Raw genomic sequence first — 27,091 nt, 5'->3', positions numbered from 1 at the left:
TGTTCCCAGACTTGCTACGAGGTTCTGCCAGTTCTCCAATGGGAAGCTAAAGCACAGTCCCCCTTTTGTTCAACATGGAAATCACCACGTTTTGATTGGAAACTCAGGAGCCAGGTCAGTCTTTCCAGGGCTGAACTGCCTCTTGTTCAAGTCAAACCTTTTTCAAATTCTTCAGCTGTAAATGGTCTTTTAGCAAACACAACTGCAGGTGCATTTTTACAGGAAGATCGTGAATTACCAGAAGTCACTTGGGTTTGACTGGTTGTCTCTGGCTCTCTGTTTCTTGAACTTTATTCTCAGGGCAAGCAGCACAGGGGCCTTACCAATGGCACTGTTCCTTCTGCTGACCCCTGCTTTTCCCTCCAGACTTAAGTGCAGGGAATTGTCATGGAAAAGCTCACATCAGCATGGGGACTGAATGAGAATATTTGTCTGGACATGGAGGCTGCAGCAGGAGGATATGGTGGGGAAGGAGTGCTCCTGACCACTATACTAACAGCAACTCACCTGAGCAGGTCAGTGAGAGGCATCCACAATCCATAAACAATACAGGACAAGTCTGGCATCACAAGTTTTGAGGTTGCTTTCAATCCCTCCACCCAGCCCTCACTCTTGCTCTTCCCTTCTCCTGTGCTCATGCCTTTTTGCTGCTCTTTATGTCACTTTCATGATTTAGTCTTTTTCTCACTTGAACACTTGTCATTATGTTGTTGCTACTGCACTCTTCTTCACAAGCTTTTTTCTTGCTTGCGCTTTTGCTTTTTGTCCTTTCTTGCTTATGCTTTGTTCTTTGGCTTCTGTTTTTATTTTTTTAATTTTTTTTTAAATTTCACCCCTTGGCTGTGCTTTTCCTTTGCTTTTTTCTTTGCACTTGTTCTACCTTCCCCTTCTCTACTACCTTTTTACAACAGGTGCAGACTTCATTCTGGAAAACCTTCTCAGATTTATGCCAGGTCAGTTATTAATCATTCATAGGCCTCAGGTAATGACCAAAACCAGTAGCTTTGACAGCTTTTACAGAAGAACAAATACAAGCAAAATCTGGCATTTCCCCATCTGGAAACAATGACTGCAAGAATTCATTGGAAACTTGAAGGAAGGAAAGGAATATCACTGTCCAGATACAGTACTGATGTAATACTGTATCCAGAGATGCTGTGGTTCAGTATTTGCTTCAAGTTATCCAAGAACTCACTGCATTTCTAGATTGGATGTGTGCACAAAGAGGAAACGTGCACCCCAAGAGGTGCTTATCTTTGTAATTCCTGGGGAGGCTGTTCCTAGGGCTACTGGAAAAAGCAAGGAATTATAATAATAAGTGTAAGATCACAGGGTGGAAAACAACCCATTATTTCTAAAGCCGGCTGCCAGCAGGGCCAGCAGCATTCAGTGGTGGAAGGGAGGCTCTAGGGGTGGGGGTCTGGTGACTTCTGACGCTGCACACATGAAAACAAAGCTTGCGGCTGATAGATTTCTTTTTATTATTATAGAACAGATGAACTAAAATAAGCCAACAATATAATTTTATGCCAACAGCCATCTTTCTAGCACAGGCGGTGACTGACTCAGTATACCCTTCTCCCCCCTTCCCCGGGCCTCTGTTCAAGGGAAAGCAAATGGTGGTGACTCTTGCACATGGTTTTGGACTGCAGTGATCCCACTCCTGTTACCTGTGCAGGTGTGCCTGGGAAAAGAAGAGGCAGGGGAGCAGAGAAAAGAGTATATATGTTGTAGGAGCAATAAGCAGAAAGGTTTGTGGATCCTCTTGCACGTTCACACCTTGTGACTGAGTAGATGGGACAACTGGAGAATCTTGCCCACTTTCAACATGTAGCAAGCTCCTAGTTGCTACTCTAGTCAAGCCAGGAGTTTCTTCCCATTCCAAGCTAACAAAGGGCAAGATGCACTCAGTAGGGGAGCTTTTGGCAGGGTAAGGGGCAGTCTATGTAAAACCAAACCAAAAAACCACCCCCCCCCCCCAAAAAAAAAACCCCAAACAAACCTGCATTTTAAGCCACTTCAAAGTAAAAGTTACTTCTTATAATATAATAGATACTTTTTAAATGGCAGGACCACCATCCTAGAAAGACCAAAGGGCTTGCACTCAAGACCAAAGAAAGAAAAATAGAAAACCAACCAACCAAACAAAAGGAGAAAAAAAAACCAAAACAAAACAAAAAAACCAAGAGTGGCCCCACTCTCAAGCTTGGCTCTTCTCTAAAAACAGCACTCATCATCCATCTGAATAGGTAAAAGGAGGAGTGGACAGAAAATAAAATAAAATTGGTGCAACTTCTCGCCGGCTGGCGCAAGAACCCAAAGCTCCGTACAGTCCCGAACGACTGCGCGTCCTGCGTGGCAGCATCTCTGCGGTCAGCTTTCATCACGGTATATGCTGGTATGTATATCTGAATATATACATACACATACACACAATGGATTATACTGTTCAGAATGTTAGTTTGGGTCCAGGAGGAGGGCTCATCTCTCTTTCACGTGGTTCTGTGCTCCTGCGCTGTTGCTGCTCCCGTTGCCACTCCCGTTACTGCTGCTCCCGCTGCTGCTGCAGAGGACCTCCGTGAGGTCATCCATGATGGTGGTCTCTTTAGGGTCCACGAGGTTGAACTCCCTGATGAATAGGATAAAGTGTGTGTAGAGTGTGTTTAAATGTCCGTGCAGCTCCAGTGCCAAAGTCTCCTTAAAGTGTGAGGAGTAGATATGGGCCAGCACATGGAACAGGTACTTGCAGATCTTCTTCACTAGGGACTCAAATGAGTTTGGGAATTCCTTGCCTGAAAGGAAGATGGAGAAACACCATGATAGCACCAGCTGCTCGCTGTCAGCCCCACAGCAGCACCTGAGGGCCCTGTGTCATATTACCTTCTTTTGACAGGAATTTGGGGGACAAGGCTGAGGCAAATATTATGCATTTTCATTTGAAGTTAAATTTTAAACCTTAAGGGTTCAAAAATCAGGCAGCAAGTGTAGTTCTTCTCTAAAGCCACTACCTTTTTAGCTACAGGCTGTAAAACTGAGAGGTTCTTCTGTGTCCTTATCTAGGACACAGACAAAGAAAATCCAAGAGTGATTTTCCCCTGAAACATCAGTTCAGAGATCCTAAAATGGAAGCCAAGGTACATGGGCCTTGGTGGTGTGTGGCAGTTTGTACATAACTTTATATACCAAGTTCCCTTGAACATACTGAAATTCTATCAAAGGGAAAAGAAACTACCTCCTTTGTAAGCAAAGGCTGCTAGCCTAATGTTTTCTATATTGTAATGTCCTATATTGTAATGTCCTAGTTTCCCAATTACCTCCTGAAGTGGCTCATGAAGCCAGCTGCTTTTAGTTCTGATTAAGCCCACCTACAATAGCTTCAAGTTTCTATTTTCTTCCCCTTAACCAAAGGCATTGCATGTAGCAATCTTGTTAGGATACAAATTTGAGATAAAATTACTTTGCTATTGCTTTTCAGCTCTAAAAATCACATTCTTATTTAATCTTTGTATGGGAAAGGAGACTGCAAACACTATGACAGACAATGCAGAGCCTTGGGCAAAGAAAGCAAGCCAGATTGCTGCAATCCAATTTATTACCCACATTTCTTAATGCATTGAGGCTCTAATGGAAATAGTAAAGGCACACAAAGGTTGAAGTTTGCTATCAACAAACTGTATTGAACACACAAATGCTGACTGTTTTCAGAATTTTATCCTCAATAAATCCAGGCTAGATCATCTCAAAATGCCTGAAGAAAAAGGGGTACTGATGATGAGATACAGGCCAAGGGGTCAGGTTTGTGAGACTTTCACCCTGGTTCACACATCTAAGAGGGTAAGTCTTCTTTTACTGCAACCATCAACCAAAGTTATAATCTTCCTTAAAAAAAACCCCAAACAACCAAAACTACAAAAGAAACCAAACAAAACCCCATCAAAGGTGAGAAAGCTGTCTGTTATTCACAGAAGAATACCAACTGTCACTTGACTGATGGCACCCCAAGAGCCCCAGGCAGCAGCCATACCGTATTTTGTTGGAAAGACGTCCTCATCTGTCACTAGTTTCTGCACCGAACTCATGACGAAGTCAACGTACTGAGGAGCAGTGCACTTGATCTTCTTTCCCCGCTCATCATACCAGTAGTACTGTCTGTGGAGAGAAGGGACAGGGTCACCACACCACACTCTGCTCCTCAGCTACTCCTCCAAGGGGCTCTGTCCAAGTAATACAAAACAACAGCTGCTACAGAGGAGATTCACTTCTTTCTGCATCGAAGAACTTGAACTTGTGTTGGCCGATTTTGTCTCTCCCTGTCAGTCTAGGCCAGAGTGCAGGTGGCAGCACCAAGCACAGAAAGCCTTGCTGACAAGACTGCAAGGGGAGGAGTTCTGCTGAGGGAGTGATAGTTCCCTATCCATGACAGGTTTACATACAGTCTGTAGAAATGTACAGGAAAGCATTACTGAACTATGTTTAAGGGGCAACAGCATTGCAGTGACGAACTGATGAACTTCTGATGCCTAACATCAGAGAGCACGAATTAGTTCTGTCGTGCAATACTGTGAAACAGTCAGACGGTGGCTCCAGAACACCACCTTTCCCAGCCTGGGGCTCTCCAGCACCGGCAGTGATTTCAGGTGTTCCAAATCCTGTTCCAAAATGCAGCCCCGGGGGAAGTTTTCAGACCCCTTCTGCACATCCATGCCAGCAGCGAACTCTGCTCCTTAGGTTACAGTTACAGTCTCCCCCAAACACCTGAATTTACATGTGATTCTGCCATCAGTGAACATTCCTGTTGCATTTTACCAGGAGATACCAGCCCTCCAAAAGCAACCATTATTCAATCAGTTAGCCATAATAATTTTGATTAACTGCAGCCATCCTTCAGCTGACAGACAATCTGAAGGCTACAAAACAACTAAATGTTTGTTCCTTTTTAAGAAAAAGTCATGGTTAATTAAAGCATCTCTAACTGCTACTGAGAGCATCTACCCACTTGATTAGGCAGACAGAGAGAAATGTTTTACAGATAAAGAATTCAGGAAAACACTTTTTAAGTTTTTATTGCTATGTCACATTAGAAGAGCCCTGAGCTCCAGTTTATGAACTTCCTTCAGAAAGTCTAAGCTCAAGACACAGTCCTATATCATGATAGGGCTGATAAGAAATCCATTGTACTGGTCTTTCCCAATAACACTATTCACAGTCCATGCCCCAAGCCATATGAAAACAAGAGGAAGCTGCAGAAATAAGTAGAAGAGTTCAAGTTAGGAGAAGAAAGGTAAAGTAAGGTTTTAGAATTTTTCTTTCAGCTCCTCTTCACTATGTAGTATTTGGTCACTCTGTCCTTTACTGGAGAGAAAAGGATTGACTGCAAAATTGAGTAAAAAGGTGAGTGGGTGAAAACAGCAGGAGTGAAAAGTTCTTTTCAGAGCTATGTCAGGCATCAAACCCAGCACTTGGGCCCTTAGGCACAGACTGTGCTCTTCACCACTGCTCACTTCCTTTGTACACTCCACCTCTAAGGAATTACACAATGTAGTGCACCAACACAACCTTGTTTGCCTACTCCTGCAGAGAGAGACAGACTCAGGCAATTCTGCCTTATTCTGGGCCTTAATACAGTGCTTGTCACCAGGAGCAGAGGCAGGCTGCACTGTTCTACCCCAGCAGTTCTCTCATGCTGCAGGAATCCTCAACTGCAAGACAGAAAGCACAGTTTAGAGTTGCCCTTAGGTGCAAAACTGAGTGTTGATAATTGGATTTTAGTCAAAAGAAACAATTTGGCAACTGTACAAGTTCATTTATAGTCTCATGTAAGTGAATAAATCTGCTCTAGCATCCCACTGCCCAGCCTTTCTGCCTTTTCTTGAAAATTAGGAAATTACTATGCAAACCTGGAATTAAACAGGACAATCATTAACAGTAAGGAGATAACTACAGGGACTGTCCTGTTGATTAGAGTCATGTGTTTTCCTCATGTTCCAGGTGCTGTTGAACAGATTCCCAGCTCTCAGGGGCAGAGAGGAGCGAGCCCCTGACGTGCCATGAACATCTCGCACCTGGTACACGGCTTCCACCCACGCTGGTTATCTCCGCCAACAGGATAGGAGCACTCTGGGGCCATGCAAGGGCTCTCTTGGGCACAGAAGCCTAATTGCATTCCACCACTGGCACTGTGACAGCACAGCCCCAAATTAGGGAATGGATGGGAAGCAGAAAGGACAAGAGGATGAGACTTTAAGGGCACTTTTCAAAACCTGCAGATTTAAATCTCCCCAGTATGGAGAGTATGAAGAATCTGCAGCTCTGTTCTAAATCCCAGGGAGAAATGACTATGGGTTTACCAGAGAAAAGCCTCTGATGCAAATAACGAAGCTTAACATATGTGAAATCACAATACTGCATCTTGATATATATATGTACTTCATCCCTTTTCCTCTAAAACATTCTGGGCTGGTGTTGACGACACAGAATCCAAGGCAGAACAGGAGTTACACCAATGTACAAGAAAGGCTTTTGGAAGGAGGGAAAAGCATATACAGCATATACAGGAAATTATTTTGCCTGGAAAGGAAGGAGAGACAGTCCTGGTAGAAATACCAAAAAACAGGCAACATGAAGAAAGCAGGATAGAGAGGCCGAGGCAGGAGTATAGTGCTCGTGAGCAGCTGGAGCATCTCTGATGGCTTCACAGGGGCTAAGCAGTGTTTGGATGGCAGAGAAGAGAAAGGAGGCATCACGCAAAATCATATAGCGGGGGGAACTTAAATGTAAGAAAATGTAAAATGTACAGATTTGAATTAAGCACTCTAGGAGGAAATCCCCTCCCTATGCAGAGACACTAAGGGCAAGATAAACATGAGAAAAGAGACTAAGATTAGGAAAAAAAGATTGATGAGCATTACCAATTAAGGGACTTCACTGGACAAAAACATTTTGAAAGGTGGGCTTCCTGAAAGTTCGCATCCATCTTTCATTTCTGTCTCAGAAGTTTTGTAGACTTATCCTTTCATGTACAGCACTTACACAGGCTCTTATTTATTACACTCACTGCAGCACTTTGAGGAGCTGTACCTAAATGTCAGCTAGAAAACCAGTTTATAGCTCAGGGTGCTTTAAAGCTGGTTTGTGTAATAATAAGCTATAAAGCATACTAAATTTTAATAGTAAATACCATGTTAAAATATAGTATCTGCTTTACAACAAGTGATAAACATATTAATGAGCAAAATTAAGTAATTCCCAAAGTTGTATTCATTCACCCTCATTAAAGTTTGAGGATAACTGGCCACTATGGTATTTCTCTTGGCATTATCCCACCTTGCCAGGAAATGCTTCCATCTGTTCTACACTGAGGCTAAGTTTTGGTCAGATGTCTCCTAGTGACCATAAGCAGAAATTCTCCTCCTTGCTGTGTGCAGATGGCTGTGCTATCTCATGTATCTGACAGAGGGCTGAAAGCTGCATCTGTCTGCAGTTTGTCACTTGGCTGCAGCTTCTCTCAGATGTTAAAACCTTAACTCAAATATTTAACTTCAACCAGTGCTTATTGTGCCAGCAAATACTTTAAATTTAGGACTGGGTAGTTGCAGTGCAATCTGAATGTCAAGTAACTTGACAAGCAACCAGGTCTCAGTCGTTACTTGAACATCTCAACCATAAATAAAAAAAGCCTTTCTTAGGCATGACCAGAATGGTGTGATCCAAAATGTATAATAAAATAGTCAGCAGGGAAAATACAAAAGTGGAACAGAATGAAGACTTTCATATGGAACTACCCAAGAAATCAGCATGGGAAACAATGGCAAACTGCACCTAAATTCCAAGGTACTGTAATTCTATGGCAATCTTATATAGCCAGATGCTATTTTATTGCAAAGGAGAGCAACAAACAGATCACAGCCACAGAAGGCTAAGCCTGCAGTGTCCCCCAGGTTAATCAGCAATTGACACCAGTGTTCAGGTGTCTCTCCTTAAACACTGGAGACAGGTCCAAGGCACAATGAGCCACAGCAACTGGTGCTTCTCCAACACAAGCACATCCTCAGCTTACCATAGCTAGGACAGGCAGAACAAAAAGATGAGGATTTGGAGAACAGGGTTATGAAAGGGCCCCACAGAGCTGAACTGTGCTGAGGTGTGTAGGCAGCTGATCTCACCTTGGTGGCTTTTTCACAGACCCACACATTTGCTAGAAGCAAGCAGCCTCCAGTGTGCAGATGTGAATCAGCCACCTGCCCCCAAGTACAGGAAGGTACTGAGGTTGTTATGATTTAGCTACACACAAGCCATTTCAAGTGCTTCACCCAAGTGTAGACATGCTTCCTGTTATTCCCAAATAGCACAATTTTTCAGTTTTCCAAAACAAAGGATAGGAACATTCTGCTATCAGTCCCTACCACTAAAAATACAGGCTACAGCTGCAGTTGCCTACAGGCACTTCCTCTCTTTATTCTGCAGCACAAGGTGCTTACAGAAAACTCTTGTTAAAGGCTCAGTAGAGCAGAATGGAGCAACACTAATGCAGGTTCCCAATCACCACCTCCTTTTAGCCACTATTTCCCACCAGCCAAGTGGATAAACAGCTGAACTCTGCTTGGGACTGCCAGTGCTACATCAGGAATTTAAACATGAGCATGCTTGGGAACAAGAATCAACAAAATACTCATCTTACTGCTCACCATTTCTTATTTAGAGACAGGCTGTCTCCTTTTGATAAAATCTGGGTTCAGCAGAGATTTATTACCTTCTCTTCCAGCTTGGTTTCAAAGTCTCTAGCATGGCCTTTAACTCTCTGACAGCTATCATTCCTCCTTCTACATGCAAAAATACCCTCCATACACTTTACATGCTTTTAAGTGCTCTCAAAGAAAGTCCCTGATATTAACTTCAAGTCTACAAGACAGACCAGTACATTAAGCGAGGCTTTCCTTCTAAGAATTATGTAATGATTGTCAGAGACACAAAATAGAGGTTCTGTTGCATACATGCCCTGGGATGTTGTTTGATGTACTATGACAATACTACCCAGTCGTCTCTTTTAAAATCCATCTCAAGTAAATTAATCCCTGGAAATGCAAGAGGAGGGAAGAAAAGGACTATCAACACATGCTGGAGGGAAAAAACCCCAAAACGCAACAGGCACATTCATACTTGACCAGATCTCATATTCCACCATGTTGGACTGTGCTCATCAGGAGCAGAAGTTTATCGTAACTTCTCCGATATTCACACTGTCCAGTAACACTACAAAGCTTTCTTCCAGAGCTAACTGCTAGTCTATGTTAAAGTCTTCTAAGTTCTAGAGGCAGAAAAATGCCAAACCAAAAGTTTTCCTTACTCTTGCAAAGCTGCCACTTGTGTCCTCTGTGCCCCGGGGCTCAGGCAGAGAGCCTGTGGCTCACGACAGGCTAGAGGTTATCCACCAGCAGCCTGGAGCTGTGTCAGCATTCCAGCTCTCAGAAGCACCCTCTGAGGTTTTCACAACTCACCTCTCCTACCCTGCCTTCCCTGGAACCCCAGCACTGTGACCAGTACAGACAGTCCTGCCCTGCCCTTGCTCAGGAGCACACTCTGCGCAGGTACAGCTGCACTGCAGGCTCAGGGCTGAGCTCTGCATGGCAGGGGCACAGCAAAGGACATGGGGACCTGTGACCCAGCCAGGTGACACTCAGAGACACAGCAGGAGCTGACAACCCCAAGACTCACTCAGGCTTTTTCAACTGTTGGACTATAAAAGCCCAGAATTCCCTTTGCTTGGGGCCCCTCCCTGGAGGCACAGGATTGAGCTTTTATGAGGTTATTTAGTTACTGTACAAAGGTAATTTTAAGGATCTGGAAACCCAAAACTTTGCTATGGAAACCCTGGGTCAAGCCAGTGAGAAAAGCTGGTCTGAGTGAGTGTGAAGTGTGTAGCTGCGCAGGGGCCTTGGTCCCAGCTCACGACTGACTGCCACAGTGGCTCCTGATGGTCAGACAAGGAAGTTCCCTTAACACCCTCCTTTCCCTCTCCCCCAAGCACACACGTGGTCATTTGCTCTCTGATCTGACCTTATAAAGCCAGCTCAGAGCACTCAGAGATTCTCAGCCTTCCAGTCCTCCACAAAAACAGATTTCCATCACACTTCCCTGCTGAAGGGAAAGGATGCACAGCTGACACATTCTCAACAAGTAGAGACCTGCTGTAAACACTTGCCCGGTGCCATCCAACACCAATATCCTCCCCCAGGAGACTCTGAAGGCATGGAAACCTTGCACATGTAACAAATGAAAATACTGACTTACGTATTGCACACTGCCATGGTCTGACATGACTCTCCTGTACAGAATTCTGAGATTGTACTATACTGTAAGTTGATGTGATGAAAGAAAGTTGTTGCTGAAAAATAAACAAAGGAAAGAAATTCAGAAGTAAAATACTTCCAAACATTGGTTATCCTCCAGACAATTATTTAAATACAGCAAGTGAAACAACCTCAGTCTTGAGCTTGCATACGAATTTAAACATGATTTAGCTAAATGAGCCTAATGATGAACTGCAAAACAAAGAGGTACACAGAATGAAAGCTCTTGTTTTGATTTAAGATGAAAGCACCATGATGCATTAGCTCTTATTACTCACAAAGCAGCAAGACTGGAAAGTGTCTCCGTCATCAGCCTCACCTTTACAGTAGAATACTCTGCTATAAGCTGAAGGCAAACAATTTGCTACATTCTTTTGAAGTCAGACTTAAAATCTACAGTGGCTAGAAAACATCACTATTAGTTTTCAAAATATGTCTCCTTGTAAAAACAAGCAGCATGAAACCTAGTACACTTCTACTTTTTAAAAATCTCCTGAGATAATTTAACTTCTTAATACTTCTCACGGGGAACCTCACTTTTTCTTAATGGGTGTCTATAAACTTTCCTAGTGTGCAGTTTAAAGTAGTTTCTTGCTTCTACCACACACTGTGGTGAAAACATAAACAAGAGTGGGCTACAGATGCAGGTGAGGACAGGCAGGGGTAGCCCAGGAAAGCACAGCAAGTCAGGGCTGAAGTGCACAGGGACAGCATTCAGTCACAGTAGTTGGTCACACCTCTGAATTTCAGCCTGTCTACTGTTGAAATCCACAATAATTCAACCAAGATTTGGAAGGAGTGGGGAGGAAAAAATCTGACCAGAAGACTTCACAACTTCTGGCTTAAGGCCTAAGTTGCTTTACATACAAGTCTTTAGAAGCTCCATTTTTACAACGCTTCTGGAAGATCAGTAGCTGGAGTCAGAAACATGCAGAACCAGCCAGTTTAGCAAGCAGTCAACGGGGATCTTGATGGTTCTGCAAAGAGCATCCAAAACTGCAGTGCCCTCAGTGCCACAGGGAGGAGGCTGGAAGGAGGAAATGCATCAAGGCTTTCATGCTGCTGAGCACAGCTGGGCTGTGCGTGAGATAGCTTAATTACCACTCAAGGTATAATGACATGCATTACACAGTAAGCATAAATAGTCACTGAGTGTTTCTCTAAGCACTGAAAACAGCAAAAAGAGTGAATGAATGGCCTCTTGAGGATGGACAGCAAGCTCAGAGCTGTATGAACATCATACTCACTGTTGCTGGCAAGCCACTCATTGAGGTCTATTTCCCGTGGTAACATCACTAGTTCCTTAAATTCGAAGTCGGTGATTCTGGATTTTGTGTATTCTGGCTCTAGGTAAAGCTTCTTCTCTTCTGGTGCTGGCTTCTTACCATTTGGCTTTCCCTTGGACTTCCTGCAAAAGATTAAAAAAGAGAGAAGTGGGGTTAGTTCTACTGTTTAACAGCTACAGAAACCTGAAGGCAGCTGGTTCATCCAAACTCCTGTATTTGCCTTTACACTGCTCCTCCTGCATTCCCTTCCCCAGCAGCTTCATTTTGCTGCTCCATCTCCCCTGCCCTTTGGCCAGATGAGATTACAAACTCCTGGGAGAGTACTGGTCTCTCCTCAGGCCTGTGAACAGTGGTGACAAGCTCTGTGCCTGAAGGAGTCCATGTGAGCACCAACAACCTGCTGCACTGGTGCTCACATGGGCAGTTCCTGCTCACCTGCAGAACAGGAGTCTGAGAAACAGCAAATCTGGCTGCTGCAAGAAGACAGCTGGAAAAGCTGGTGCTGCTCCTTCAAAGCCTACAGCATTCCCTGCTCTCCAGTCCTATCAGGAGGCTTCTTAAGTGAATGTCTGTGACTCCAGCTAAAAGCAGTGATAAGCACAAAAATACCTGTTTTCTCAATTCTAGGGTTACCTGGGACAGAAGGAGTTGAGTTCATGTTTTTCTGAAAACCCTTGGAAATCGAATGCATTTATGAAATAACCTTCCATTTATAAAAGCACAGAAACCACATGCCATACAAGACATTTATCTCCATGGCATATTGTGACTTCTCATCTCCCATCTGTAAAGTGTTTGTTGTAATCACTAGTGCTCCTCTCAGTTGTTTTCTAAATAGACTCTCAACCCAACCCTGGACCAAGGATTCGGTAGGAAGGACAGTGGGTCAAGCATTTTGGTCTTTTGGGCTATGTGGTCAAACATCCATGTGTTCCTACAGGTAAAAAATCCACCTAAGCAGAGATGGAAAAGCTATTTAATGGTGAGGCACAATCATAGGACAATACTTGCTGTCCATTATAGTGTAAAAACAAGAAAGAAATGCCAGTTCTTTTTTAATGTCAGGCTATCTTCATAGAAGTGATTTTTAAGGATCTGTAAAGTCAAGACAAGCCCACCTTTGCAGATGACTGCATTAAGTTTGCTGTCAAAACTCATTGAGATCTCATCCAAAGGAAACAGACCTCACATTTTGGCTCTTAACACACTTAAATAATCTTCCAGCTGTGTTCCTGTCTGAGATACATGCAGGCTTAATTTCTGCTGTGAGGATGTGATACACATCTTTCCTGGAATGGTGTTTGAAGTCTCAGTCCTCTTCTTAAAGGAAATATGATCACTCAGTTTTCTCTCTTCATGGGCTCTTTACTGGTCTGTTTATTAAACCCATCTTCAGAGAGATTCATCATCCACATAATCCCTTCTGGAGCAGGCAGAGACCAAGCTGTGCTTTCCGCAGGAAAGCAGCCCTTTAACTTTGGTCACCAGCACTGCCACTGCTCACTGGCTTAAACTTGTGTTGAGTCTTGTCACACGTCTCTCTAAACTGTAAATTAAGACTAGAGGGACGTCAGAAAGGCCACCATGAGGAAAGCTTGGTGACAGCAGCACAATACACCCTTACAGCCTCATGATGCATTTACAGATGTGCAGAAAGCACTGCAGGTGTCTGGCAGGGAACAGATGGTCACACCTTCATTCCAGTGTTAATGAGAAAGGTGGGCTTCATGGTTTAAGAGGGGATGCCTGTGACATCTTTTTAAATAATACAACATAGAATATCTTTCTCAAGAATACAAAGACAGAGTGAAACCAAACTAAAGGACTAATTCTCATAGCTGCTCTACAAGAGGATGTTTTAGGACATGAGAATCAGTAGTTCTTCAGTGCAAGGCTCTTAATACAGAGGGGTTGCTTGGTTAGATAACAGTTCCTGGTTGTCAGACTATTTCTGTCTTCAAACCCTTGCATTTGCTACATTTAGTGGTTTCTGGGTTTTGTTTGGCTGGGGAGGGAGGGGGCCAGGATTCTGGCATTCAAGGATAAATAGATTTATTTTTTTTTAGTTAAATTATAGTTCTAGTAACAGTCATGCAGAAAATACCTTCAGCTTCTGAGACTGGTTTGACAAACCGCATTAACCACACTTGGGGAAGAAAGTTATCAGTGAGAAGTAGTTTGGATAGAGTTTCTGTCTTTGCTGTAGTTCATGATAATTAAACCAAGGGCCCCAGGTTAGGGCTGTGCCACATCAGCTAAGAGCAGTCTTCTGTGAGGAGGAGGAGGGAAGAGAGAGACAAGGAGGCCAAAGACAGTCTGTCAGAGTCAGGCTGTGGAGGGAAACCACAGAAGGAAGCAAGACACAGAAACTGAGGCAAGCCTTCCATCACATGGGAATGGGTGGGGTGTGCCTCATCCTCGCTGCAGCATCTCTTCCCCATTTCAAGAGAATAAACAAAAATTCAACACTAAATATATTTCACAAGTTTGCTACTGCAAACAACACTACACTGTCCTTTGGCAGAATCCAAAGCCTCTCATTTTCACACAAATGTCAATTCTCTATTGGACCAGCACACGCAGCCACCAGGAGTCTTTTAAATAGATTGTGTAAGTCTTTCCACAACTGCCTTGTGCTGGAACTGAAGCACTTGAAACAAAAGCTTCCTGAAGAATCCCATGCTCTGCCCCTATCCAAAGCTTTGGCTAGTTTCATAAAAAACCTCTTGGGTATCACCACAGAACCTGCAAAATACCCAGAATCACTGCTATCAAAGGATTTATTCACACCTCTGAAACCTGAATGTCAAATTTCCCTATGCAGCACAAACATAAAATCTAGCCTTAAAAATGTCATTTTGAACTGGGCCATGTATCCCTCTCCAATTAGGCAGAACTTGGGTTCTAGTGACTTACTCAAATTAATTGAGTCATGCTCAATCTAGGCTGTAAAACTGTAGGTTTAGTTTGGGAACTATCAATACCAGCCCATAGTGTAAAGTATTTTCCTTTTAAACTTACAAAGCTGGAGCATCCAGCAGTATGAAAAAAACCTTGTTTTAGAAACACAATTACATATGATTAAGAATCAACCAAGGATACTTCCATATTCCACACAAACCAAAGCTTGTTCACAACCACCAGGATTACCAAATAGTGCAAAGTTCAGGAATAAACTCCCTTCCCTCTGCTCAGGCCTACATCCAAGCTCACTGCTGTTTCAAAAAACTCTTAAAAAAACACCAGCTGGACTCAACTCCAAAGGCACAAAGTGAAACATCCATTACCTCCTTTTTGTGAGCTCTTCTCATTCAAGATGCCTTCCTTAATTTTTCATTTTATGTTTAAAGTACACGAATAAAAAAAATGTCAAGAACAGTAGTTTTACTGTTCTCTTTGGGAAATATCAAAATTCATCACCTGCAAATAACTGTTTATCGGAAAACATAACTAAGTGTCATCTAAGACCACAAAAAGAGCAGAATTTTCCAAACAGAGCTATAGGCACTTCAAATCCTGATTAAAGTTTACATGAGTCTTTCTTCAAAAATTAGAGAATTCTGCTAAATTTGTCTTAACGTGTCCATGCCACATCAACTGTATCACCCAAGCAGCTGCAGAAGTAGCTGTTATGCAGCAGTCTGGTGGATTACACCTGTCCACAAGTCCTGTCCATCAGTACTTAAATGCTAACTAAGGAAAGAAATATCTTTAGGGAACCCAAAGGGACAGCACTCCACAGTTTTTACTGACAGGCAAACCAGAGTACAAACTAATTCCACAGACAATTCCCAGGCTAGGTCTGCCTCTGGTTTTAGGTACTCAATTGAACGTGATGCTATAGGCCAAGTCACACCCAAAAATAAATTTCAGAGAGGGAAAAGTGATGGGAAATGGCAGAAGAGACATGGCTTGCCTGAAATCTTAGAAGAAGGTTCAGCAAACTCAGCACCAGGCCAAGACTGTACAACACTCATGCTTCTCGCAGGGCTGCCATACTCAGCCTTGTGTCCAGCTAGAACACACATGAGCTGCAAGTCTGCCTGGATTTCACTGGAGAAAGAGAGATAGAAGACACTTCACCAGGTGACACCCCCACTGATGATTTTTCCCCCAGTCTAACTGCTTTGTTAAGATCGAAGAAAATTGCCAATTTCCCAACTTGCTTTCTTATCCCATGTCAGTTAATAATGATCCTTCTCTAATCTTTCTCTGTCATTTCCCTCTTGATCAGATGCTCAGTAATTTCTTGGTTTACAAAACCCCTGCACTTCAGAGCATCTTCAAATCACCACCAAGGTGTAGTTTTAATACCATTTTGAGGAATGTTATTCCCATTTCAGAGCAGACTCTGTCTGTAAGATTCAAAGCTGATTCATGGTACAAATACTAAAGATGTGCTTCAGCGTAGACCAGCGTGGTTTGTTTGGAAAGAAGCACACATGAAGCAATCTGATTTAGCTGAAGAAGGACCAGGACTCTGCCTCCACATCCCAGTGTGGATGTGCTTCATAACCTGAGGTAGTTCACTTCAGAATTGTACCAGGCATCCAGGCTGATCATACAGAGGGCAGACTAATGATTTGTTAAATGCCAAACTTCCCTAAACTGACCATGTTATTTTAGATGATCTCTACCAGTTCAGGATTCCTTTTTTCCAGTGCAAATCAGCACGGCTAAAATAATTTCTTGCTGTCCCCAGCAAGCTGTGCAGCTTCTCACATTGCATCTGAAACTGAAATCTCTTCAAAGACAACTGATGATACTTTGATCCCCCTTCTCCACCCTCCACACCAAACTAACTGTTCTTGGGATGAATGGCTGTTTCCTTCTCCTTATGGAAGGAAATGTTATCAGTGGGTTTTCTCATTTTAATCTGGCATATTAAAATGAAAGTAAGAGTAACTTTAGAAAGTTAAAGAAGTTACTTCAAAAGCCTATAGTGGTGATGACCAGAGCTGCAGGTAAAACTCCCATCACTCCCTCTGGATCATGCACCAGTTTCAGATTCCAACCAAATCTCAAACACTCCAATTTCCACTGGAAAATTTACAGAACAGGTCTGACAGGCCTCACATGGCAAATCTGTCTCTGTTTACAAACTTCAAAACTCACAAGCCATCCTCAAGTGAGGATGAAAATCACCATAGATCAAGAACCTTATAGGACAGAGACACATATTTTGTGATTAATGTGGTGGGATTTTGTGGGCTTTTTTTAGCAACTGACCCTATGCCTTACACAAGGTTAACTGCTATAATCCCAGCAATCCCCACAAATTCAGAAGAGAGCAAGTCTCCACTGTTGCCAATCCAGCTGTGACATATTCCATTAGTGTTGGTGAGAGTACAGCTCTGCAGTACACAGCAATGCACGCAAAAAATGACACAAAAAGAAAAAAAATGTTTTAAGGAATATCAAAACCTAAAATGCCCACAGAAATATTACAAAATTTTATTAAAAACAACACTCAAGGGTTTGGGGGTTATTTTCTAATAACTTGGCTTGCATTTTACAATTTGTATAGTTCACAATCTGGAAAAGTTTGAGGTTTAAATGGTGCTCTTACAACTAGAACATTTTATATAGATTACTGTCTGTAACAGCAACACCAAATTCCAAGTGCACCTCTACACACTGAACTAGCTGATCTCTCAAACTATCTGGGCCTTTGAGTTTCTATCATGCAATTTTAAAATTTCTTTTGAAGTAGTGTGTTTCAAAACACGCACCACTATATGAAGTGCTATAAAGTGAGGTAATCCTACCAAAACCTACTTTTTTGGCACTCTAAGGATGGGGGTTAGCTTCTTAAAAGACAAAATTGGAGAGGCAGTAAGACAACATTGTAGCAGTGCCCTTCAGGCCAAACTTTATGAACACTGTTTTTATTCTTCCAGTGAATAAGGGCTTAGAATTCAGAATTAAAGGTGTACTGCATGTTTGCATTTTAGCTTCTCTCCTCTTCCCTTCTTTGGGAGTCAAAGGGGATGTGAGAGGAACAGAAGAGGGAGTAAAACACATTAAGGCAAAAAAATTCCAATACTGGAGGTCTCTCCCTCTAATGTACTCCCTTTGCAGAAAGGAAAAACACAGGGATTTCAGCCATGCACAGAAAGCTACAGTTTTGTAAGGTAAAGCAGGTCAGCTGCTCACAGATATACCTTTTACCTTTATAGGCTTTTTATGTGGCCCTTTACTGGAAAGAAATTATCAGTTAATTTCTGGTTACAAACATTCTGCGTAAGCATGGGAGTCCTGAACCCATTCATAGCAGGAAGGAAACAGTTTTATGAGCTGAAATTTACGAGTCCAAGTGACAAGAACAATGAAGAAGCAGGTTACGCCAGTTCTTACGGGTCAGGAACAAACTCTTGAAGGCTGTCCAGTTTCCTACCCAGCAGCCCACTGCCTTTTCTCCTCAGTTAAGAGCAAGAATTGGAAACTTAGAAGGGCTACAGAGCTTAAATCCCTTCTTGGTAATTCAGTGTCTTTGTTAACTTGTACAGCATGCACAAAAAGGGGAATAACAGCTTCCTTCAAACATCAGTCAAGCTGCCCTTTCTTTGAGAACGCTGCTAGAGATGATGTTTGTATTTCCCCTCTTTCTTTAAAACAGCACAAGATTAGCACCTCTGGAGGTTTTTCTGCAGTCCCATGTCCTGTTTTAACCCAGATCACTGCTTAGTCTTCAGCTGGAAACGCCACGTGACAGCAACCCAGCACACAAATCCTGGATGTACACATCCACGCTCAGGACTGGGAAAGAAAAGAACATCAGCATGGGAAAGGAAGCTGTGCAAGGTACTGGAAAGCAAGTCCAAATCCCAGTGCAGCATTCAGTGCAATTGTTCTCAGATTGCTGTGCACAGTGCTTTTCTCCAGGACTGCAGAAGGGAAGGAGACCAAGCTTTTTAAGGCAGTCTCCATTCCAATCTCCTCTTGCCACAGGTCTCTGACAGACCTCTCTGACCTCAGCTTCATTTTTCCCCTCTCCTGCCCCGGGTCAGCTCCAGGGCTTGGTTGCTGCACAGGTCTAAGGGGGCTGCACAGCATAAAGCATCTTTGGCAGCATTTCTGGCCCTGCTTCTTCATTTTTGTTCTGTTTTTAAAAAAAGTTACTAATAGTTTATTTAAGAGGAGGAGGAAAGAAGAATGTACCCTACATGCCAGGGAAACTTTTTCTTTGGGATTCTCATAGTGGCTCTTTGCCTTAAAAGGGAATCTTTGCTTGGCCTCCGGATGCTCTGCTGTAAACAGTCGGTGCCAAGGCATGGCAGGCATGTTAAGGATGACAAGTGCCATAACATTATTTCATAATGCTGCTTCTCAACAGAAAGCCCAAAACATTCTGTAGGGCCAGACTGAGCTCCAGCCGGTGCTGTTGGAAAAGCAAGGAGAACATGGGGCACCTGCACTGTGCCACATCTGGTACATCAGGCCCTTCTGTGCCCTTCTGTAGGACTCCCCACCCACCCACCTGCTGGTGAAGGGCTGGAGCACAAGTCTTACAGGGAATAGCTGACTGAGCTGGGGTTGTGTGGCCAAGAGAAAAGGAGCCTCAGGCTGCCTCACCACTCTCTACAACTGCCTGAAAGGAAGCTGCAGCAAGAGAAGTCTATTTTCCCAGGTGACAATGGACAGGACAAAAGGAAATAACCTCAAGGCTGTGTATCAGGAAAAACTTTCTTCACCAAAGAGTTATCAGGCACTGGAGCACACTGCCCAGAGAACTGGTGGAGTCACCGTCCCTGGAAGTATTTATGATGTGTGGATATGGCTTAATGGCAGACTCAATGACCTCAAGGGTCTTTTCCATCCCAAACAGCTATGATTCTTCTTACCTCCCTGGTACATCACCTCCCAGCACAAGCTGGGTGTTTGCCCACAGAGGTGTCTCAGAGGCACAGCAAGTCCTTGTCCCCCACCTTGTCTCCAATGCAGCTCTGGGAAGAAGGCTGCAGAGGCAGGGCCAGGCACGCCACAGCTCAGCTAATGCTACAAAAATGCACAGAGTGCATTCTTGTGGTGGATCACTGGAGCTCCCTTTCTTCCCTGGGCCTACCTGCCAGAACTCCTCCCCCAGACTGAACAGGGGTTTCCAGCTTCCTGACTGCACAGTCCTTGCCCTCTCCAGGTTCCCCTCCAGATAACACAACTGGGACACCAGGGAAGCCATGTCCAATGGGAAACAAACAGATTCCTTTTTTCTAGGAGCCAGTGATATCATTTAAATGAAACAATTCACTAGAAGGAACAAAATTATCCAAGCAATATGCAGTTGTTCTTCATTTTGAAATGCTCTCTTTTACCTTGGTGGCAAAAAGCCACAACACATCCCAATCAAGAGGTGCCAGCACGAAGGCTCAGCAAGATTAATTTCTTCAGCAATTTACTACAATCCAGATTTCTGGTAATTTGTGGAATAGGAAACAAAAAGGACTAATTTTTCCTACTTTCAACATCTCTACATGGAGCCAAATAAGGTCTGTGGAAACAGAGATTCAGGAGGTCATGGACTAAGTGTTGTAACAATTAATTTACTCAATGCTTATAACAAACCACACAGCAGAGAACTGAGTCAGAGGTGCCCAAGTCCCGAGCCTGGGAATGACATGGAGTGGCGGCTATTGTTTTTGTTGTTTTTTAAGTCTCCACTTGGCAAACTGTCTGAAAGGAAGCCAAAACTGAGCAGAAAGAGGGCAAACCCCAAATCCCTTCTTGAGAAGGCATCTCATACATTCTCCTGTGCTTGCAATTCCTCCTCCCTGGAATGGCAGAGCAGACCCTGGTGTGGGGACAGGAGAGGCCACCCCATGCTGACTCTTTAGGACATGTCTGCCCAGCCATTCATCAGCTGAAAATGCAGGCTGGAGCTGTGGTCTGGGCTTTGTCTTGTTAACACACAGCTCATTTCAGCCCCCAGGCAAACACTCCAAACCCATCAGGCCCATACACAATACCAAGATAAGGATGCTCCTGTATCCTTGCCTCCCTTAGAAGAAAAATGCCATTAGTATTCAAGCAAACAAATGCTTCCTCAGCAGCCTCCACTGGTAAATATCCTCCCATACTGCAGCCACACAGCAGAACCAGGATTCATTTCAGCACAGATATCTGCACATGTGAATGTTTACATCTCAGCTAGTTCTCCAAGGACCGCTGGAAACCAGCAGGGATAAATAGTTCCTTCTCTAAAACAAAAAATACTGCAGTCCAAGGCAGAGCTCTACAACATACCTTATGTTTCTCTAATTAAAACACACAGGGAAAGGAGAAAATATGCTCTCAACTGAAAGCAGACAATGGCAGAGCCGGGTTGTTACATGTGCTGCAGTGGAAAGGTCACCCACAGAGCCTTGAGAACAAGTGATCTGCACCAAGATTTGAAAGCAAGTTTTGGAGAGGCTTTTAACATCTTTTTCACTCTGAGGAAGACAAATATAGATCTGTCAGGTTTGTTATTATATTAAGAGCAGTATTTTTTCAATTTGACAATTTGAAACTCTGGAGGCCAGAAATACTACCTGCAGAGAACAAGAAAAAACAATGTAATGGAAAAAAAGTTTTATCTCTCTTTTAAAGTTTTTAAACTCTCCAAATTGAAAGAAAAATTTAATGTACTGTAATAAAATCACAAAAAATTTCTCAATTAACAAATCTACTCCCTGTGTCTTTTCTGATATGTCTATTAATTTAATCAGTGATTTTTTTATCCTCTAATCTCCTATTGGAACACAGAGTTATTTTGACTTTTACGTCATTATTAAATTCAGGTTTTGGCAGCAACTGCTCCTCCTGGCTACTCTGATAGAGCCCTGTTATCTCTAGATGAGCACATCCAGTACCCTGTGGTGCACCTTTGTGGGAAGGGAGTTCCACCACCAGAGCACATAAATCACTGAAGGCACTGTTATGTCCCAACCCTGATGAGGTTTGCAGAGCTGGAACACTGCAAAGCTACCTTTTTATTTCTAAACCAAGCAAATTTGATTTGGAAACCTCATGGCCTTGTAAATGTGGGATTTCACAACATGGCTTGCACAGAGTTGCTTTTCAGGATGGAACTGTGCTTTAATTGCTGGGAATTATTTCACCATGGCAACCTGGCTTCAGCAATCAGACTTCTTGCTGCTATATAGCCCAAGATATACAAATGCAGACAGCTTGTTCTGTTCAGAGTACCAGGGTGCAGACAAGTTTGCCTTTGTAAAAAATGGTTTCATTTCCTCACTGCCATCTTGCCTTGCAAGCTCTCTTGGTATGACAACAACCAAAAATTATCTGACAATACAGACTAGTTTCATGCACCACTGTAGCCTAAAGAGAACCTGCCACTGCAAAATCATGTTACATATGGAGGGAGCTTACCTACATACTGTGTTTTGGAAGATGGGTGCATACAGTGTCTCCTGTACTTGCAATGTGAAATTACAACTATTTAGGCACAAAGATGTCTTGCATCAGAAGGACAAGTTAGTTATTTCTGTAGGGAAGGGACTGAAAATAAGTTCAGCACCTGCCTTCCTGCTACAGTTCCACCTTTATCACACAGTGGGCAGGACTTCAACAGCTGAAACCTTCACACAAACTCTGTCTGCTTTCCATCTAAAAAAATGTGGTTTAATGAGACAGAAATGTGCTAGGGCACACCTAGCACACATTCGCAACTGAGAGTGCACACAGAATCACAGGTATCAACACAGCTACTTCAAACACCTTTCTTTGCAGGAGCTTCAGTACACAGTATAAACTAGGATACACACCATGGGGGCAAAAATAAAAAACCTAACTTGTTTTCACTATTCATAAGCAATTTTGCATGCCTGCACCTGCCACCTCAGTGTTAAAGCATGTGTACTAGCACACACACGTGCATCTTGCTGCATTGAGACCACAGCTGGGGGAATTCAATCACCTATCACTCATTAGTTATTGAGCAGGTCGGGCAAAGAAAAAACAATGTGCAAAAGCAGCCCCACCTAAAATTTTCATCCTCTGTATCAAGCTCCACAAACTCATCTCTTACACTTCAAATTAACCACAGCATTTTAATAAGGAAGGAAATTTATTCAATAGAAAATATTATGGGTCAAGGTCACTTCTCAATGGAGGAGATAAAAAAAAGATTTCCCCCTTTTGTTAATATTTTGGCTTTAATTTAAACCCAAGTCAGTTCAGTTAAGTCCCATCTTTCCTGGCAAGTTTTAGACCAGATCCTGAGAGCAGAAGCAGGGCCTTTCAGCTTTAGTGTGAACTATCTTGTTAAACTTAAAAATTGAAGGCCATAGAAGGCATAAATTGTGTGTCTCCTCACACGGTCAGAAGGTCAGTGGGAAAAGGAATCAAAGCATTATCTTAACTAGGTAACTTTCATTAACAAATGATATGTACAAACTTTCACTAGTGTAACCATGCAGTTAATTTTTAAAGATTTTTGACAGAATGATGCAATGCAAGCTCTGCTCAGTTTTGTCAACAACAGCACACAGCTGTTTCAGAATTTCTTAGAAAACATCACATTGTAGCTTTTCTGTACAACAGAGGAAGGAAAGTATCTATTTAAAACACAAACTATGGATTCACAGGCCAAAGTAAAGAACATTTGAATGACTGATTGAAGAAAATACTAGGATGGGTAATGGTTTAATTACTGGTACAGTTAGATCACTGTTAATTAGCTAGTGGGACAGCAGTGATTCCCAACCCTAATTTATTACTTTTCCAAATACAGCACAGGAGATTGAAAAGCAAGTGGAGACACCTTTACAGATATAATGATCCACCAGAAACCAGGAAAAAAACCCATAGATATACCCAAACTTGTAGTGTTACCTCCAAGAACCTGGCAAAATACAAATTCAGTCTTTTAATTAAATGCTGAAAGCACAACCAAGAAATTGGTTAAGGAAAACTAGTAGTTTTCAAAAACAAGTACTAAAATTAGATGCACAATTGTATACTAAAGTTGTTTTGTTCCCTTGGCTGCATGAGCAAATGACAAAAAGGATCCTTAACCATTCATGTGGGATTTGCAACTGATCACAACACCAGAGACATTCCTCAAAACCCACACTTCTGCCTCAGCTTTTGCAACTCAGAGTCACTCCTCAAAGCAAGGGATGGTTATGTGTGGATTTAAAAATGTACTGAGAATGATATACCTAGACATGAAAAAACCTTTCTATGCTGTAAAGCAACAGAAAAACAACTATTTCAGTTGAGAGATAACAGAGCTTCCCCTCTGTCCCACACAGAATGTGGTCTCAAGACCGAAGCTTTATCTTCTCCCTGCATGATTCTAAAGAAATTTATCAGTCACATCAAAACTGGGGACTCTGTAAAAGAAGGAATCAGCAAAGCCTCTTTATCAGAATTTTCCTTTCCCTGCTGTGCTAAATGCATCCTGCTGACAGCCAGCACCTTCCCTGTAAGGCTGTGCTGCTCTGAGCCTGGGATGTGTGGACAGCCTGGCCTGAGGAGCAGATCTGGCTGGCTGGGTGTGATGGAGCCCGCAAGGTGCACCTCGTGTCATCCCACCTCTGTGTGGAGTTACATAAACCAACAACGAAGAGACCCAAACCTTCCTTCTTCAGTAACTCCATGTACTTTGGGTGGTGTGCCAGGACTACTTTTTCCAGGTAGTAAGCTAAGAATTTTAATATTGTGCCACTACCTGCCCTTCTGAGGACAGCTGCACTCACTGCTGATTTTTCTTATTTTAAAAATAAAAGGAAACACACAGACATCCACAGTGTTCCTTTCACCTGGGGAGCATCTGCTACCACGTGTTCCTGCTGTCTGAGCAGAAGCACTTCTAAACTTATTTCTGTACCAGACTGAAAAGAACTTGAAAATTTAACAGAGCAAAATTTTCTGACCAACTCAAGCAACCTGGCTTCAGTGCTAATTCAGGGCTCCATTCACTCAAAGAAGCAGGTTTGTTCTTCAGAAAGCTGGAAGAAAGGGTTAATTCATATATCCAATCCTCCTTCCAGAGACTAGGTGCTGGCAGCTCTTAAAAGAAATGCAACATCTCTTCTCTGACAGCAATTTGCTGAAGTTTTAGTTAAGATTCTGTTGAACCCCACAGCACCAGGGATTAAGAAAATAATTCAAAAATTTCCCTCAACAAAACAACACTTATATAACAAACTTATATAAATAACACAAAATAACAAACTCAATTTTGGTGCAGTCACAGTACAATAGAGGAACAGACAGATTTTGCCTCAGCCATCTTAGAGAGAGGACAACTGATAGGAGATCACATTCCTAATACCCCACCTCTTAAAAAAAAAAAATCAAGAATGGCAAGAGAAAAGCTCTTCTACAGAGGACTTTTTTTCTCCTAAAAACCTACCTGGTAAAGTCGTGGAGTGCACAGACATTTGAGATCTCAGAGAAGAGCAGACAGAAATTGTGTGGAATAGATAACTTTCCCATAAAGAGCAGCACCAGAAACATGGGCTATTGCAACATAGGAAAAAAAGAGACAAACTAGGAACTGTAGTCAACTCCCAGAAGGATGAATGTTGCACACTCATATTTTGCTCATATCTAAATGAAATAATCTTCAGACTGAAACAAGCAGCTAAAATCTGGAACAAATCCTATATGCATACCAAGAAAACAAGATAAAAGGGTGAATAATTTCACAAGTCTGAGGATATAGTCAAATCTATTCTTTGTAAAGTGTCCAGGAGGCAACTTCAGTAAAAAAAGAAGCAAGCATACTTTTACCTCTAAACAAGAGGAAAATGCTATTAAACCTTGGCCAGAAGCCCTTTCTGTATGAGCTCTGGAGACACCTTAGAGGATTGTTTCAACAGAGAGAATTTTAGCAGTGCTCTCCCTCTGGCTATCACTTCACAGGATGTGGAACACATAACCTAAATACAACTTCATGCTGTAAATGCCTCTGAAGAAAGACACCAAGTTCTTCATTAAGGTAATACACTGTACATGGTTCAGCAATGTTCACAAGGCTTCACAGAGGATTATCCCAAAGAACCAGAGGAGTGCCTGGCATGCTGGACCCACCTGTGAGACACAGCATCTTTGCAGAGCACAGCTCCAAGTCCTGAGCTCCAGCAAGAGCCCCAGTCATGGCATGGCTTTGCCAGAGGCATCCAACAGCTTCCTGGGTGACTGAACATCAAGCAGAGCACTACAAGTTTTGTGTCTACAGCCAGAAGAGACTTTGCAGCCTGTGTATGTTGGGAACACCCAGCACACACAGGAAGAGCTGCCTCTCCAGGAGGCACATCCCAGCCAGATGAGCCCATCAGGCTGGCAATGCCACCCAGGCCTGCCTCCTGTCACCAGCTCTGTCCCGAGGACAGGACGCTTGTGTCAAAGAGCAATCTCCACAAGCACATCCATGCTCTCATTCACACAGAAGAGCCACCAGAACCCCTCCTGCCTGGTCACCCCTTGCCAAAGCACAAGACGTTACTGCCCCATAGTGTCACCAGTCCTTTCTGAGCAGCTGAGAGTCCCAAAAGGCCATCATTGTATGGGGAAGCAGCTCCTGTTACAGAAATATTCAGCAGGACACAGCATGACAACTAGTGATGTCAGCTGCCCTGAACCAAACATTTTGAACTATTTTGGTACAATGGAAAATTGTGGGAGGGAGAAAGAAAAAGAACAGGATAAAAATAGCCAATGTGGCTCTGAAGAGCATTTTGCCTATAAGCCCCTTTTCCCTGCATACTGCCCTCCCTCCCTTCTCTTCTGTCTGTCCCAGGCTTTTGCATTAATCAGATTAGCTAGTGTTAAACAAGGCTCTTCTAATTACTTTCTAATACTGTAAACCAGACTAAATCATTGAAAAATGTTTCTGCCTAAATTAGAATAAAACAGGATTGATTTTTTAAATATTTGCTTTAGTCCTGCTGATACACACAAGCATCACTGACAACAGCTGTCTTCAGTCACGGGTGTCCAGGCAGCAGAGGAGAAGCTTCTCTGCTCCTACCCATCCATGTCCCAGTTCATGAACACTACAAGACAGCCTTGCATGATCACCTAAAAGCCAAAATACAATGTCAAAATCAAGCTGGTTTCTTCCTCATCTTGCTATGAATTGAGAAATAGAGAAGGAATTTAATTTTTCAAAAGTTTTTGAGTGCTGGCTATAAAAATACATAGCAGCATCCAGAATGCCAACTCAAACTTGCTAATTTATCCAAATGAAACAATCATTATCACCCTATCACTGAAGACAAGTAACCACACTCTTGAAAAGCACTTACCCAAAAAAGAGTGGGGTTGGTTGTGCTATTTTTAGTTGGTGTCCAAATCAATGCCTGTACAATGCTGTAAAAATGGAGGCTCTTATGAGAAAGGGGAGGTTTAAGTTCTCCATTTCCACACTCTTCCAGGACAGTGTGTACATATAAACCATACTGTAATTTATCAAAAGATGTTACACAGTGACATCACAACTCTGTA

General features: G+C 42.8%; 1 protein-coding gene across 2 annotated transcripts in view; it reads right to left on the bottom strand.

Moving 5' to 3' along the window:
- Window positions 1–1,462: 1,462 nt before the first annotated feature.
- MOB2 (MOB kinase activator 2) overlaps window positions 1,463–27,091 on the bottom strand; it is a 108,799-nt gene continuing 83,170 nt past the window's right edge. For both annotated transcript variants that reach the window (XM_054276232.1, XM_054276231.1), the window contains exons 2-5: window positions 11,594–11,754; window positions 10,288–10,381; window positions 4,025–4,149; window positions 1,463–2,792 (exon numbers count right to left, since the gene is read on the bottom strand). In XM_054276232.1, the coding sequence (XP_054132207.1) occupies window positions 2,482–2,792; window positions 4,025–4,149; window positions 10,288–10,381; window positions 11,594–11,754 (691 nt within the window). In that variant the 3' untranslated portion in view covers window positions 1,463–2,481. The remainder of the gene's footprint in view (window positions 2,793–4,024; window positions 4,150–10,287; window positions 10,382–11,593; window positions 11,755–27,091) is intronic.

Source organism: Melozone crissalis, unplaced genomic scaffold, assembly GCF_028551555.1.
Source record: "Melozone crissalis strain CALT ecotype California unplaced genomic scaffold, PUWL_Pcris_2 ptg000018l_1, whole genome shotgun sequence".
In the NCBI taxonomy this organism is placed as follows: domain Eukaryota; kingdom Metazoa; phylum Chordata; class Aves; order Passeriformes; family Passerellidae; genus Melozone; species Melozone crissalis.
This window is presented reverse-complemented; position numbering and strand designations above follow the sequence as displayed.